This window comes from Mastomys coucha, unplaced genomic scaffold, assembly GCF_008632895.1.
Source record: "Mastomys coucha isolate ucsf_1 unplaced genomic scaffold, UCSF_Mcou_1 pScaffold7, whole genome shotgun sequence".
In the NCBI taxonomy this organism is placed as follows: Eukaryota; Metazoa; Chordata; class Mammalia; order Rodentia; family Muridae; genus Mastomys; species Mastomys coucha.
In genome coordinates this window covers 38,358,242-38,373,564 of record NW_022196913.1, presented here as the reverse complement: position 1 = coordinate 38,373,564, position 15,323 = coordinate 38,358,242, and the positions used below count along the sequence as shown (strand labels likewise).

The window sequence follows — 15,323 nt, the reverse complement described above, 5'->3', positions numbered from 1 at the left end:
CTGGGAATGGAGAAATTCGCATGTAAATAAAGAAAATATCTAAAATAAAAATAAAAAAAAAAAAGAAAGAAAACCATCTTTCTTACCAAAAAAATGTAGCCTATATCTAAATAAGAAACAAAAATACCTAAGACTTCTTTCCTACCCTCAGAATACAAAAAGATAGAAGAATTTAAAAAAATACTTTCCACTTATTGAAGTTGCTGGGTATCTTGAGATTAGTATCTTACACAGGCTAAAGAGAGATGCCTATCAGTTATAAGAATCTATAATCCACATTGGAGGCATCAATGATGAGTCACAGGCAAACACAATTACACACCAAGTGGTCTGATGGAGACCATTTCATTGTGGAAGGCTGCACCTGTCTGCTACAGGCTCTAAGTAGTGTATTCTTTGTCCCCATCAATAACTTAGACTCAATGACAATGCTAGTAGTGCTTCATTCTCAGGGGTAAAAAAAGGACAAGATGGGGACTATTAAAAGTTCATTTACCTGGTGGCAAGGAGAAGTATGGCATGGTAGGTGTGCTTCCCGGTAGGTTGGTCTCTGGCACGGGGGTTTTATGAGTACTATACATTTGGCTTAGATTTTGCCCATACCATGTAGTTCCAAACCCATGCTGATTATATAATCCATTGTTCCAAAGTGGCCCCTGTGTTTGGCTAGCTGGCCCCGATAGCTGGTGCGCTGCATTTCTATGATTGGTTGTGCTGGGATCAGAACGACCCTTTGCTCCTGCACTCTTAACATTCTCGCGAGCTCTCTGCTGTGCAAAGGGGTCATGGGAGACCCTTCGTTTCCTTTCCTCCTCTCTGTTGTAAGCCTCATTCTGCCTTGGCTGTGGTTTTGTCTGTTTCTCTGTGAATATTCCAAAAGCATGATAGCTGGCTTCCTCTTGCAGCTTAGCCTGCACACTGCGTTCATTCTCTTCTTGTGGGTATTCTGGGGAGCAAGAAAACCAGGACTCCTCCACAGGCCCCATCTGGAGCCCCTGGGAACTGTGCAGTGAACCGGGTTGTTCTGTAGCAGAGAAGAAATGATCAGTATAAGAAGTAAATAACACTTGAACATTTTTATGAACCTGTCCTTGAGTGACATACTGAAAAATAATCATATAAAAAATCATGAAAAAGCATGTAACAGTCCCCTTCCTGTAAGTTTAGTACATGATCAGCAGGAACCCTGGCTGCTAAGGAAGAACACAAGGAGATTATCACAAGCAACACAAGAGAGGGTGTTGCGGGGATGGCTGAGGCAGAAGGGGACTTGCATGAATTGAGATGGTGACTATCACCTTGAAACCATGTGGAATCTAAAAAAGCAGCAGCTATGTCCTGGGCACATCCTATTGTTCTTTTGTTCTTGAAAAGCCTGTAGGAGGGCTGGAGATGGCTCAGTGATTCAGAGTAGTTATTCTTGCTAAGGACTTAGGGTGGTTTACAACAACTTGTAACTACAGTTCCAGATGCCCTCTTTTGACTGCCATGGGCACTGTCCATATATTGTATACAGACTCAAACACACAAACACCAAAGGCAGTGACCTTGGTATCTCATACTGTCTTCTCTTTTGACATAAGAAAAAAAGCACCCTGGTGTGAGTCTGAGACCAACTTTTCTGCAGTACTCTAATCTCAAGGACTATGCACCCACACGTGTCTTTGACTTCCTCCTGAATTGCCACTGTCTGTGAAATGCTTCAGATCACTTGTGTCAGGACACTGTGATTTTGGTGAGCATAAAGTTAAAAAGTATTTACAAGATGTGTGACTAGATTCTAGAGGGCACATAAATTCTATTAAGTCATTTGTTTGGTCTTACATCTTCAGAAGTACTTTAGAAGTAAATGAGCGAGTACTCGAATGAACGAATGGGTGTGTTACCTGAATTTGACCTGCTTGGAGGTAAGGGTATGCAGTCATACTGCAGAGAAAACATTCTCTTCAAAACTGGGCTTTGACTTGGATACTCTTTCTGTAAGTGAGAAGACACGTACACACTTTAGTAACCAATAGAAAATTATTTTGAAAAGAATCCATCTCTTCACACCATCAAGACATTTCATACAAATTTAATAAGCAGTAACCTTTTTTTAAAAACAAACTAAACATTTTCCCAAGAGGTAAACTGATATGTCAAATTAACATAGTTGGAGGACTTATATTTCCTGATTTCAAAGTTACCACAAAGCTAACAAAGTCAAATATGTGAGCTGATACTTACATAAAACAGATGCACAGATCAAAGATGCAGAAAAGGTAGTCTAGAAATACTTTCCACCACTAGTACATGGTTGATTGATGTTTGACCAAGGTGGTCTGGGACATTCAACGAGGGGAAAACTGGACATACACATATAAAAAATGAAGATGGACTCTTACCATATACAAAAAATTAACTCAAAATTCATCAGCGACTCAAATTTAAGGGATCAAAGTATAATACTCTTAGAAGAAAGTACAGAAGAAAACAGTCATGACGCTGGTCCCTGCAACAATTTTCTGACAATGACACCAAAAGCACAGCTAACAGTTCTCATGCAACCAAATCAAATCTGTGTCACAACAAAATTAAAGTGTGTGCATTAGAAGAAACTGTCAAAAGAGTGAAAAGGCAACCCACAGGATGAGAAAATATTTGCTAAGAGAATATTCAGAATATATAAAGAACTTCCCCAACTCAACAACAACAACAACAACAACAACAACAACAGCAACAACAGCAACAACAACTACCATAACCATCCACACTCCTACAAATAACCCATTTTAGAAACTTGCAAAGGGAGAGTTGTGGATATGACCGGATGGCAGAAGACTGCCCAGCCCGTGCAAGGTCCTGGTTGGATCCCAAGCACTATAATATTATTCTAACCAGGCACACATCTATAACCCCAGCATGTGGGGTGGAGTCAGTAGGATCATGAGTTGGAGATGTGCTTATTTAGTTTGACACTGTCAAAAACAAAAACAACATACAAACATCCCCAAAGTGGAAAAAACTGAAGAAGATATATAATGGGAATTAGCAGCAGCCTAAGAGAGACCCTCAACCACCGGGAAATGGACCTTCACGTTGAATAGAATGGCTCAAACAGAACACACAAAGGACAATCACAGCATAAAAACAGCGTGTTTGTGAGTATACAGCAACTGAACTCTTGCAAACTGCTGCTAAAGAACGTGAGAGGGTTCTGATGCCATGGAAAATAGTTTAAAGGCTCCTAAAAGTGAAACAGGATGTCTGCATAGTCTACCCATTCCATTTCTAAGTAAATAGCACAAAGAAATGGAAGCACACACTTGGCCCAAAAACCTGTACACCAGTGTTTTCTCAGCATCAATCAGCAGCTCAAAGGGAGAAAGAGGCCTGACATCTATCAAGAGGAGGGTCCCAGACAACTGTGGTACTATCCACACAGTGGAATGCTATTCATCAACAAAATGAATGGTATGGTGAACAAAATACTTCCACAAATGGAAAAATGCCATATGTCTTTATTCCTTGGGTGACCTAGAAAGGCAAATTCAGAGACAGAAAATAAAAGACTCCCCAGAGAGAGAGAGGGAGAAATAGGGACTTATTATTTAATAAGTTGAGTTTGTGTTTGTGATGATAAAACTCTAGAAATGGAAAGTGGTTGTCTTAGTGAGGGTTCTATTCCTGCACAAACATCATGACCAAGAAGCAAGTTGGGGAGGAAAGGGTTTATTCAACTTATACTTCCACATTGCTGTTCATCACCAAAGGAAGTCAGGACTGGAACTCAAGCAGTTCAGGAAGCAGGAGCTGATGCAGAGGCCATGGATGGATGTTCCTTACTGGCTTGCTTCCCCTGGCTTGCTCAGCTTGCTTTCTTATAGAAACCAAGGATGGTACCACCCACAAGGGGCCCTACCTCCATGATCACTGGTTGAGAAAATGCCCCACAGCTGGATCTCAAGAAGGCATTTCCTCAAGGGAGGCTCCTTTCTCTGTGATAACTCCAGCCTTTGTCAAGTTGACACAAAGCCAGCCAGTACAGTGGTGATGGCTAAGCAATTCCAAACTATACAATTCACATGGCTGGAAAAGTTAATTTTACACATATTTTCTCAGAATAAATACAAAATAGGGGTGGAGATTCAGCTTAGTCATAAAGTCCTTGCTTAGTATATACGAGGTCCTAAAATCAATCCTTGGGATTAGGGGAAGGTGATAAGAAAGATAATCTTCTTTATATAAATAACATTTTTATTAAAAAATATGAAGTGTAGAAAATTATATTTTTCCAAATCCTACCAAAGATGTAAAGTTAACATTTTTATAACTTTTCTCTAAGATTTTTTCCTATTCATGTTCGTATTTTGTTCTTAACAGAATATTACTATCAGTAAGTGGTTCAAATCATTTCCTGAATAAATACATTATTTGGGAAGGAATGCCACAGCATATTGTATGTCTACATCTTGTAGCATTTTAAATATTGCCTTTACTTACCATGAAATTTAGCTTTAAGCATTGTTTTGTTTGAGTCAGAGTCTCACTATGTAGCCCTATGTTGTTTTGGAACTCTATGATGTTATATAGATCAGGTTGGCCTTGAACTCACAGATACTACTTGCACCTGTTTCCTGAGTGCTGGGATTAAAGTATGTTACCATGCCTAGCATTTTCATGCATTTTTAAAACATTTTGTGAAAGTGACTTTTATAATTATTTTTCAATACACAATGAATGTATTTAAGTAACAGTCTTGAAAATTCACAAAACGTAGAACATGCAGAACCACCTGTGTGCCATTCCCTCCAACCCTCTACCCTGTTCTCTATGGGAAATCTCAGAGTGGGAGGCACAGCCCTTTTCTCCCTCTAAGCATGGGCACACACATTCCAAAGTATACAAATAGACACACACACACTTTTTAATATGAAGGGAATCACAAAAGTGCATGACTTTTTGTTTTTATTATCAAGTCTTGAAGAGCCTTCTGAGTTATTATATTTCATTTTCACCTCTTCTCAATACAGACTGTATGTTTTCGATCAGTCATGATTTGGTGCATCTATTTAAGACATTCACATTGCCCCCAAATTTTTCCCTTTTAACTAAGGTATAAGCAAATTTTGATAATACATGTTTGCGTGTGCATGCTAGCATGTGCTCCTAAGGCTGTAAGTATCCATGCACGGGCAGTTTCATAATGCTTTGAACACATATATGAGGACAGGCTTTTACAATGCCTGATAGGTAATTTAGCTTCCAAGAAACTTCACCAATTGGGATGTCTATTATTCTGCATTTTTACCAACACTATTATCAATCATTCAAAAATGGTAATCTTAGTGGCTGAAAAAACTGTGATTCAATTTGTTTTTCTGTGAGATCAAATATAGTTCAGAGATTTGCTGGTCAGTGATATGGTATTTCTTCCTATTATGATGATTCTTATTTAAAAACATTGTTTTACCTACACTATCCATTTCCTAGGATGGTATGTTTGTTTGTTCCTTTCTTTCTTTTTCCCCCATACAACTCAAGTTTGTAGTGTTTTCTAGAGAATTTAGTGGGATTTGTTATTAGGACTGTGTTCTATTTATCAATGACATTAGAAAAGCTAAGAGCTCTAGTGGACTATATGCTTCTTTCATCCCATGAACATTCCAGCATGTATTTAGCATTCTCTCATGTCTTTTTGAAAAGTTTCCTGAACAGAGGAATACCGAATGGCTGAGAAGCACCTAAAGAAATGTTCAATATCCTTAGTCATCAGGGAAATGCAAATCAAAACAACTCTGAGATTCCACCTCACACCAGTCTGAATGGCTAGGATCAAAAACTCAGGTGACAGCAAATGCTAGCGAGGTTGTGGAGAAAGAGGAACATTACTTCATTGCTGGTGGGATTGCAAGCTGGTACAACCACTCTGGAAATCAGTTTGGTGGTGCCTCAGAAAATTGGACAAAGTACTACTGGAAGACCCAGCAATATCACTTCTTGGCAAATACCCAGAAGATGCTCCAACATGTCATAAGGACGAATGCTCTACTATGTTCATAGCAGTTATATTTATAATAGCGAGAAGCTGGAAAAAATCCAGATGTCCCTCAACAGAGGAATGGATACAGAAAATGTGGTATATTTACATAATGGAGTACTACTCAGCTATTAAAAAATGAATTTATGAAATTCTTAGGGAAATGGATGGATCTGGAGGATACCATCCTGAATGAGGTAACCCAGTCACAAAAGAACACACATGGTATGCACTCACTGATAAGTGGATATTAGCCCAGAAGCTCAGCATACCCAAGAAACAATCCACAAAGCACAAGAAATTCAAGAAGAAGGAAGACCAAAGTGTGGATACTTCGATCCTTCTTAGAAGGGGGAACAAAACACCCATGGAAGGAGTTGCAGAGACAAAGTATGGAGCAGAGACTGAAGGAAGGACAATCCAGAGACTGTCCCACCTGCGGATTCTTCCCATATTCAATCACCAAACCCAGACACTATTGTGGATGCTAGCAAGTGCAAGCTGACAGGGGCCTGATATAGCTGTCTCCTGAGAGGCTCTGCCAGTGCCTGACTAATACAGAAGTAGAGGCTCACAACCATTCATTGGACTGTTAGAGAAAGGACCCAAGGAACTGAAGGGGTTTGCAGCCCCTTAGGACGAACAACAATATGAACCAACCAGTACCCCCAGAGCTCCCAGGGACTGAACCACCAACCAAAGAGTACACATGGTAGGACTCAGAGCTCCAGCTACATATATAGCAGAGGATGGCCTAAGTCGGCCATCAATGGTAAGGGAGGCCCTTGGTCTTGTGAAGGCTCAATGCCCCAGTGTAGGGGACTGCCAGAGCTAGGAAGTGGGAGAGGGTGGGTTGGTGAGCAGGGGGAGGAATAGAGTTTTTTTTCAGAGGGGAAATCAGAAAAGGGGAGAACATTTGAAATGTAAATAAAGAAAATATCTAATTATTGAAAAGTTTCTACATGTTTACCCATCTATAGACACTCTGTATCACCTAGTATGGTTTTATTTTGGATTTCCCAGATTACTAGTAGGGTTACATACGTTTCTGATGTAGTTGCTGGCTGCTTAAGTATTCTCTTTGGTGATTTGCTGACTTCAGTATTTTGTCTGTGCATTTTTGTTTGTTTGCTTTTGAAACAGAGTCCCACTATATAGATTTGGCTAGCCTCAAACTCATGGAGATGTACTTGAGCCTGCTGAGTGTGTGTTTCTGCCTTGCTTCTGTTCATGATTGGATGAAGTAGCTTGTCTTTCTGACTTGTAAGATTCTTCTGGGTCTGAGTCCCTGGGAGAAATAGTAAGGGCTCTTAATCACTGAGCCACCTCTTCAGTTCCTTTTCAAATGCTTATATATGTTCACTTAAAAAATGTTCTGTGTTTTTAAAAACTATTTGAAGGCAGGTGTGATGGTTACTGAAAGGTATGATGCTTAATTTTAACTGCCTACTCTAGAATCACCAAGGAAGAGAGTCTCAGTAGGGGACTGTCCACATTAGGGAAGCCTGTGGGGGATTATTTTGTTCACTAAGATGACAAGCCTACTGTGTGCAGCACCACTCCTTTGGCAGAGAGAATTATAGAGAGTGGAACAAACAAGCAGTGTATTAACATGGGTTAATGAATTAACTGCTTTTTTGCTCTCTACTGTGGATTATAATGTGACTGGCTGCTCTGTGGATTATAATGTGACTGGCTGCTCTGTGGATTATAATGTGACTGGCTGCTTTAAGTTCCTGCTACCTTGACCTTGTTATGATTGACTGAACCTGGAATTATGAGCCAAATAAAATCTTTTCCTTTAAGTTGCTTTTGTCAGAGTATTTTATCACAGAAAGGAAATAAAACTAAGGCAGCAGTCATTTAGAGGTTATTTGATGGAGAGATTTATATGTTTGTATTAAGTTTTGTATTAAAAACATGTGTTTCAAACAGTCTAACTCCTTTCTGATTGTTTGGATCTGCTTGCTGTATCAATCAAAGAGGGATGTATTACTAGCTCTAAGCAAGACTGGGGATTTGTCTATTTTGAGTTCTGTCAATTTTTATATATTTAAGAAAATGTTACCATGGGTATGTCCATATTGAAAGCTACTGTATCTTCCTGTGAACTGAACATTTTTGTCATTATCAAGCATTTCTGCTTGAGTTAATGCTTTTCCCTACTTGGTATCTACCTTGACTACTGTATATCTCTTTTATGGTGTAAGTATCCCTCCAAAGTCTGGAAATTCTAACTAGTTTCTCTATTTATCTACCTATCTCCTTCTCACTTGCTTACTTACTTGGAAATCAGTTTGCTCACCTTGCTTATTTATTGAAGTTTACTTTTCACATCTATGGGTATGTAATCCTGAGACAGTTATGGCAGCATAGTGATGACTAAGGAGGGAGGGAGGCAAGGAAGAAGAGAGGGAGAAGGAGAGGGAGAGGTGGGAGGGAGAGGGGGAGAAGGAGAGAGAGAGAGGGTCAGGGAGAGGGAGGGGGAGAAGGAGAGGGAGAGGGAGAGGGAGAGGGAGAGGGAGAGGGAGAGCTGATTGAGTGGAAACTGCACTTTGATGTACCTCTTAGACTCCAGACAGCAAATTCTCCACTTCAGTCTTAGATGCTGTTGTCACTCAGAACTTAGCACAAAGTGCATTGAGAAACCAGCTTTTCTTGACAGCATGTACGTGGTTCTCAAATGACTATCCCCAGCAGTATCTATTTGCTTTTCTATGATTTCCCTCTCAGCATTAACTTGTGGGTTAGCACTTTATTTTTGTATTCCTTTGGCTATCTTAATACACATGTTCTTTTTCTTTCTATTTGGGCCTTTTTAAAAATATATGTGTAGTTATTTGCTTGTTTTGTGGTGCTGGAACCAGAACTCAAAGCCTCGTGCATAATCTATCATTGAGCCATATCCCCAGAAAGTACTTTATAAATTCCTCAGAATGACTGACCCACTTGTGGTACAATTTAGTCTCTTCAAGTGATACTGGATGTCTTCTGCTTTTCTTTTTCTTTTTTGTATTGTTACATATATTTTCCTCTCATTTTATGCAAGGAGAAATGGGCCCAACTGCCAACATGATACTTCATATAATTGCTAATTTTGTTTTTTGTTTGTTTGTTCAGTGTGTGTGTGCGTGTGTGTATGTATGTGCGTGTGTGTGTGTGTGTGTGTGTGTGTATGTATGTATGTGCGTGCGTGTGTGTGTGTGTGTGTGTGTGTGTGTGTGTGTGTGTGTGTGTGTTTTCACCAAGCTAGCTTACTTCAAATCTCAGCAACAAGTTACCCTGCTTTTGCTTCCATGATTGATAATGCATTTTGGTGCTGCTGTTCTGGGCACTTGCTAGATCACTCACCTTTAAACTTGCCACATCCTCTTCTACATATTCTTCAAATTCACTTAAGTAAAAAGGCCTAAATTCTTCTTCAATGCCTGTATGAAAACACAGTTCTTTAAATTTTTTTATCTTTTGCACATGTTCACATGTGTATAAGTGTGTATGTAGGCCCAAAGACATTAGCTGTTCCGCAGCTGCTATCCACTCTGCTTTTTGAGACAGGGTCTCGTGCTGGCCTGGATCCTGCCAAGGCTAGTCTGGCTGGACAATGAGCCCCTGCCTGTCTTTCCCTCCCCAGCACTGCAATTATAAGTATTTACTATCACAACTGGCTTCTTAATGTGAGGAACAAACTCAGGTCATCCTGCTTATAAGACAGTTTACCAACAGGGCCATCTTCCCAGTCCCCCAAATTTCTTAATTATAATGTCAAATATTAACAATCTATTATTTCTAAGTCACTTACCACAGTATGTAGATAAAGCAATGAAATAAAGTTGGAAACTCCAAATAACTGACTCTGATGAAAAGACCAGAACTCAATGCCAGGTAGACATCACAGAGTTAACACTTGCAGTCCCTGGCTTCAGCAGAACTGTGTGCCTTGCTCTGGCTATAGCCTAGTACTGATAGTGTGAGGTAATCTCCAAGTGACTAAAGATGATGGAACTCCATGATTTCTATCTCTCGTTCTAAGAAGCTAGAGCTACTAGGATGGAAGTAGGGGTGGTGCTGGACATGGCGAATTATGCATGTAACCCCCGGATGAGACAGAGAGTCTGACACAAGCTTAGGGATGACTTCTAAGCTGCACTTTACAGAGTGAGGTCTCATCTTCAAAACAAAACAAAACAAAACAGGAGATCTTCTGTTTTAAGATAGACTAGTAATAATTTTCCTTATTGTTCCATCTAAGTACAATAAAACAACCTAGATATTATATATAAGACAAGCATATAGATACTCTGGGAGAAGTGGTATGGACCTCAGGGTCTGTGAAAACGCATGGCACTAAGCTTACTGTGCCTCACTTGTATATCCCACGGTTAAAGCTGAAAAGCTAGCAATACAGAAATATCATCAGGTACAGACAACAGCAGTAACAAAACAACAATCAAAGCTTTTTCTTTTTCTAGTCAGAGAACTAAGCATGCAGCCACCTACTAGCATACAAAACCTTTGGTCAATTATCAATCTACTAACCAGCTAACGCCACAGAAAACAACCATGATTTTTACCCTATTCCCACAAATTCAATGGACAGCCTAGATTTCTGTGATAGTTTGAATGAGACTGGTCCCCATAGATTTATATATTTGAATGCTTGGTCCTCAGTTGGTGGAACTGGTTGGGAAGGATTAGTAGGTGTGGCCTTGTTGGAGGAGGCGTGTCATTAGGGACAGGTTTCTGAGGTTTCAAAAGCCCAGGGCATTCTCAGCTAACTATTTCTGCTTTATGGTTGTGTCGCAAGATATGAGCACCATGCCTGCCTGCCTGCTGTCATGCTCTTTGTCACGGTAGTCTCAACTCTCTGCAACTGTAAGCCCCAATAAACTCTTATAAGCTGTCTTGCTTCTGGTGTCTCATCACAGCAACAGAAAAGTAATTAAGACAACCTCCAACCTGGTGAAAGGCTTGCTAATCCCTACCAAGATGATATAAGAAATCATCAAAGAGGAAGCCAGAACTTTCCTGTATGAAGCTGGTAACAAGCTCTTACAATACCATGGACAGCTCTTAAAATCCCTGAATCTCCTAATGAAATAAAGGTGCCATTGGGGCAGAAGCAGGGGGAGTAACAGTCTTTGCTCAAGGGATGGTTACTACAAAGGCCACACCACTGATTAGAGCTGGAATGCTGGGCACTACCATGTGATGCCTGGAGGAAGGAACTGGAGATTAAGTTCAGTCACTAACAACCTATGATTTGCTTAACTGCAACCACATAATAAAACTCTGACATAAACCCATAAATGTTGGGGTCCAAAGAGTTTCTATGTTAGTGAAAGAAAAAAATGCTGAGAGGGAGGTTCAGCTGCAGAGGGTCTGGGGTATCACCTTCAGAGGGTCTGGGGGCTCCCCTGTAGAGAGTCTGGGTTATTGCCTGCTGAGGGTATGGGGGATCACCTGCAGAGAGTCTGGGGGAATCACCTATAGAAGGTCTGGGGGCTCCCCTGTAGAGAGTCTGGGTTATTGCCTGCTGAGGGTATGGGGGCTCCCCTGTAGAGAGTCTGGGGGTTCCCCTGCAGAGGGTCTGGGGGCTCCCCTGCAGAGGGTCCAGAATCTCAGCAACCCCTACCTGAACACACTGCCTGTACATCTCTCTTCTATCTGGTTGTTTCTAAATTTAATGTTTTATAATATTGAGTTATACTTAAGTGCAATATTTTTTGAGCCAGATGAGTCTATTACCAAACCTGAGGTGGGGTATACACACTCAAACTCATAGTCAGCTTGGCCGAAGCCTGGGTACTATATAGGTAACAGTCACATGAGACTAAGCTCTTAAATGTGGAGTGTCATGATAGCCTGCAAAGTGTCAGAAGTGTAAATATATGTAGTCTCAGAAAGATGATGCATGACAATTAAAACAATGGGCAAATAAAAGCAAAAGGTTCTTTTAGAGGTTTTTTTTTTTTTTTCCTTTTTAACTATGAAGGCTGAAGGAAAGCTGCAACATGGTCTGATATACCCTACATGTGTAAAGGAAAAATGCTTAAGGAGAAAGAAAAGGAAAGGTTTATATTCTTCACTCAGGGTGATAAAATGGCAAACTGGAAAAATAAGTTATGAGATAAAATGACATATGCACAATATAATGTCTAGAATGTCCATGAAAACCAGGCAGAGAAAAACACTACCGATGAACAAGTTTAAGAACCTTCAAGAAAATGCTTGAACAGCCTTCAGTGTATGGCCTGGTCCTCAGCCAGCAACATTGTCAGGAGTTGTGGGACCTTAAGAGGTGGGGCTCTAGCCATGTATGGTGGCATACTTTTAATCACAGCAACCAGAAGGGAGAGGCAGGGGATTTTTATAGGTCAGCTTGGTCTACACAGTGGGAATGGGTGGAAATCCAGTTCTGTTTTCTCATAGAAACATGACAACATGATGCTTTGTATATTCCTGAGTGCCTCCTTGTATCTCTGCTCTTCTCCTTCAGCCTAATTCATACTCCTAGGTAATCCAGGGAATGGGACGGGTGCAGAATGGGCCAAACGCTCATGTCTCCTTCAATTACCTCAACTACAAGGCCATCCTAAATGGCAGAATTCATTTCTAAGGATACAAATAAGATGCTAAGGAAACTGAAGTGGAAGAAGCTAGAAAAAGTTAGGCCAAGTGTTTATCAACAGATGAATACACACACAAACTGTCTATCTATGGAGTAGAACATTATTCTGCAATAAAAAGGAAATTCTGACACATTCTACTACATGGATGAACCTTAAAGCCAAAGCTGGTAAAACAAGACAGATGCAAAATAGAAGAACTATGCAATTTTTGGTTACATGAGACACTTGGGGCAGTCAAAGTCAATAGAATGGCGACTGCTAACGCTGGAGCGGAGAGAGGAGAGAGGAAGTGGAGTTAGTGTTTCCTGAGGACAGAGTTGTGCTCTGGACTGAGGAATCTTGAAGATGTATAGTGGTAGATGTTGTTGAAAAAAGGAATGGACTTCACAGCCCTAGACAGTATACTTGCACGGGCTAACATGGAAAGAAAGCATTATATGTGCTTCAAAACAATAAAAATGCTAATCCTCCAAACTAAGGAAGGAAATGAAGAAGCCCATGCTTTGGGGAAGGGGAAGACCTTTCCATTGACAAGATGCTTGAAATCTGTCCAGTCAGCTTGAAGCCACACATGATATGGCACTTAAAAGTATGTTCCTTCGATGGCTGATTTTTCTTACCAACTTGACTGGATTTAGGGTCTCACTTCTAGGTGATGCTAGGGAATGTAGTTCTAGGTGTGCCTGTGGGAGTGTGAAGCAGGGAAGCAGGTCCACCCTGATGTGGGCAGCATTATCCCATTGGCTGAGACCTTGCACTGAATACAAGGAGAGAGCAAATGACTGCCAGCATCTATGTCTGTCTCTCTCTTGACTCTAGATGCATTGTGGCCAGTTGCCTCAGGTTCCAGCTGCTATGACCTCCTGCCATGGTAGATTGTACCCTTGAACAGAGTCAAAATAAACCTTTTCCTCAAGTTGCTTTGTCCTCTATTTTGTCACAGCAACAGGAAAAGTAACTAAATTACCAGTGTCCCTTTACTGAGTAGAGTCAACATGCCAGAAGCATTCTAAAGAGGCACACAACCCACTCTTACCAGGAAATGTTGGCCTGTCTTCTGGGATTGCCTGCCAACACCGCTCCATGAGGCTGATGATCTCCTTTGGACAGTATTCAATGATGTCCTCCACATTTGGCCTGTTCCCAGATTTTATGCAGATCACGAACTGCTCAGTACAGATGACATCTGCAAAGAGGGGTAAACTTCAGCTAGGGCTCTCAGTCCCACTCTACTCTCAAGGAGGAAGATGGCAGGACGTGGGTAATACTGCTGCTTTGTCTTCACCTAGGATATGCTTCTTCCATGGCTGTCTCATTCCATAAAGTAACAGCCTTGTGGCAAGGAGTTGATGTAATCTACTATAGAAGTGATAGGATGATGCTTTAATTTTGCAGGAGAGAGACAAAATTCAAAACAAAGTTACCTTTTCACAGAACAAACAAGTGGGTAAAGTCATGGCATTCTCCAGAGTTCAGTACTGAGGCAAATACAGGATGGCCTGGGCTTTAAGAAGCTCGGTTTAATGAGAGTGGCTTAAAGTATACATGATAACTGGTACTGTAGGAAAATGAGGTGTTCTGGTAAAAACAATCATGATGAGAACAGTTAAAGTTGCTTATTGTACCACTCGGTGCAGGTGGTAAGCAACATGTCCTGTACTGATAAACTTGACAACTTGTTTTGGGGATACTACTTTGGAGGTGCTTATGATACATGTGCTGGGTCTAACAGGTCTGTGGAAATTTTGGTCATGGTCAGAGACTAAGGTTTAGGAGACATCAGCAAACAGATGATGATCCCTGATCTATTGGTCTTAGTAATCATGAAGAATTCATAGAAAGTAGTCATTCCTTTCCACACTTAACCAAACTGAAGGATGACTTTTTCCCTGTACAAACAATGATTTAGGTACTTTTACATTCCCAGCTGACTGAACTGTCCACGGTAGGTAATGAAAAAGGCTCACTCACAAACAGAATCAAGGTATGGGGTGTATGCCTGGTAGTAAAAAGGCCGTTCCTACTCCAGGAAGAATACTGGAATTTTACAGCAACTCCCAAGCTAAGCTATATTATAAAGGAGTCTACGTACCCTATGAGTTTATCCTAAACTGGGATGAGTAATTCAAGAAAGGTCTTTTGAGTACCTAATATAGTTCAGTCTCTCTCTCTGTCTCTGTCTCTGTCTCTGTCTCTCTCTGTCTCTCTCTCTGTGTGTGTGTATGTATGTGGTGTCTATGTGGGTATGTGTGTGTGTATATGCTAAATAAATAGCAGTGAATAAATTAGATATGGGATTGGCATTTATGATTCTACAGAAAGCAATTTAATGAACAATTATAGATTTTTAGTTGAATTCACTAAAGGGTGTTATTTCATGTTTAAAAATTATTATATTTAAAAAGTTTAGTGTGAGGGTGTCTGTGTATATCAAAGAGACAGAGAAAAGAGAAGAGAGAGAGAGAGAGGAGAGAGAGGAGAGAAGAGAGAGAGGAGAGAGGAGAGGAAATAGAGAAAGGGAGAGAAGGAGGAGGAAGAGAGGAGGAAGAGGAGGAGGGAGAGGATGAGGAGGAAGGAGAAGAGGAGGAAGAAGAGGAGGAGGAGGAAGAAGAGGAGGAGGAGATACATCTGTATGCCACAATGCATGTATAGAAGTCAGAGGTCAACTTTCAGAA

The 15,323-nt window shown here is 40.6% G+C and overlaps 1 protein-coding gene across 4 annotated transcripts in view; it reads right to left on the bottom strand.

The window, feature by feature from the left end:
- Ripk1 (receptor interacting serine/threonine kinase 1) overlaps nt 1–15,323 on the bottom strand; it is a 35,683-nt gene that overhangs the window by 7,343 nt on the left and 13,017 nt on the right. For all 4 annotated transcript variants that reach the window (XM_031359461.1, XM_031359462.1, XM_031359463.1 and 1 more), the window contains exons 6-9: nt 13,685–13,834; nt 9,371–9,447; nt 1,887–1,977; nt 497–1,024 (exon numbers count right to left, since the gene is read on the bottom strand). In XM_031359461.1, coding sequence (XP_031215321.1) covers nt 497–1,024; nt 1,887–1,977; nt 9,371–9,447; nt 13,685–13,834 — 846 coding nt within the window. The remainder of the gene's footprint in view (nt 1–496; nt 1,025–1,886; nt 1,978–9,370; nt 9,448–13,684; nt 13,835–15,323) is intronic.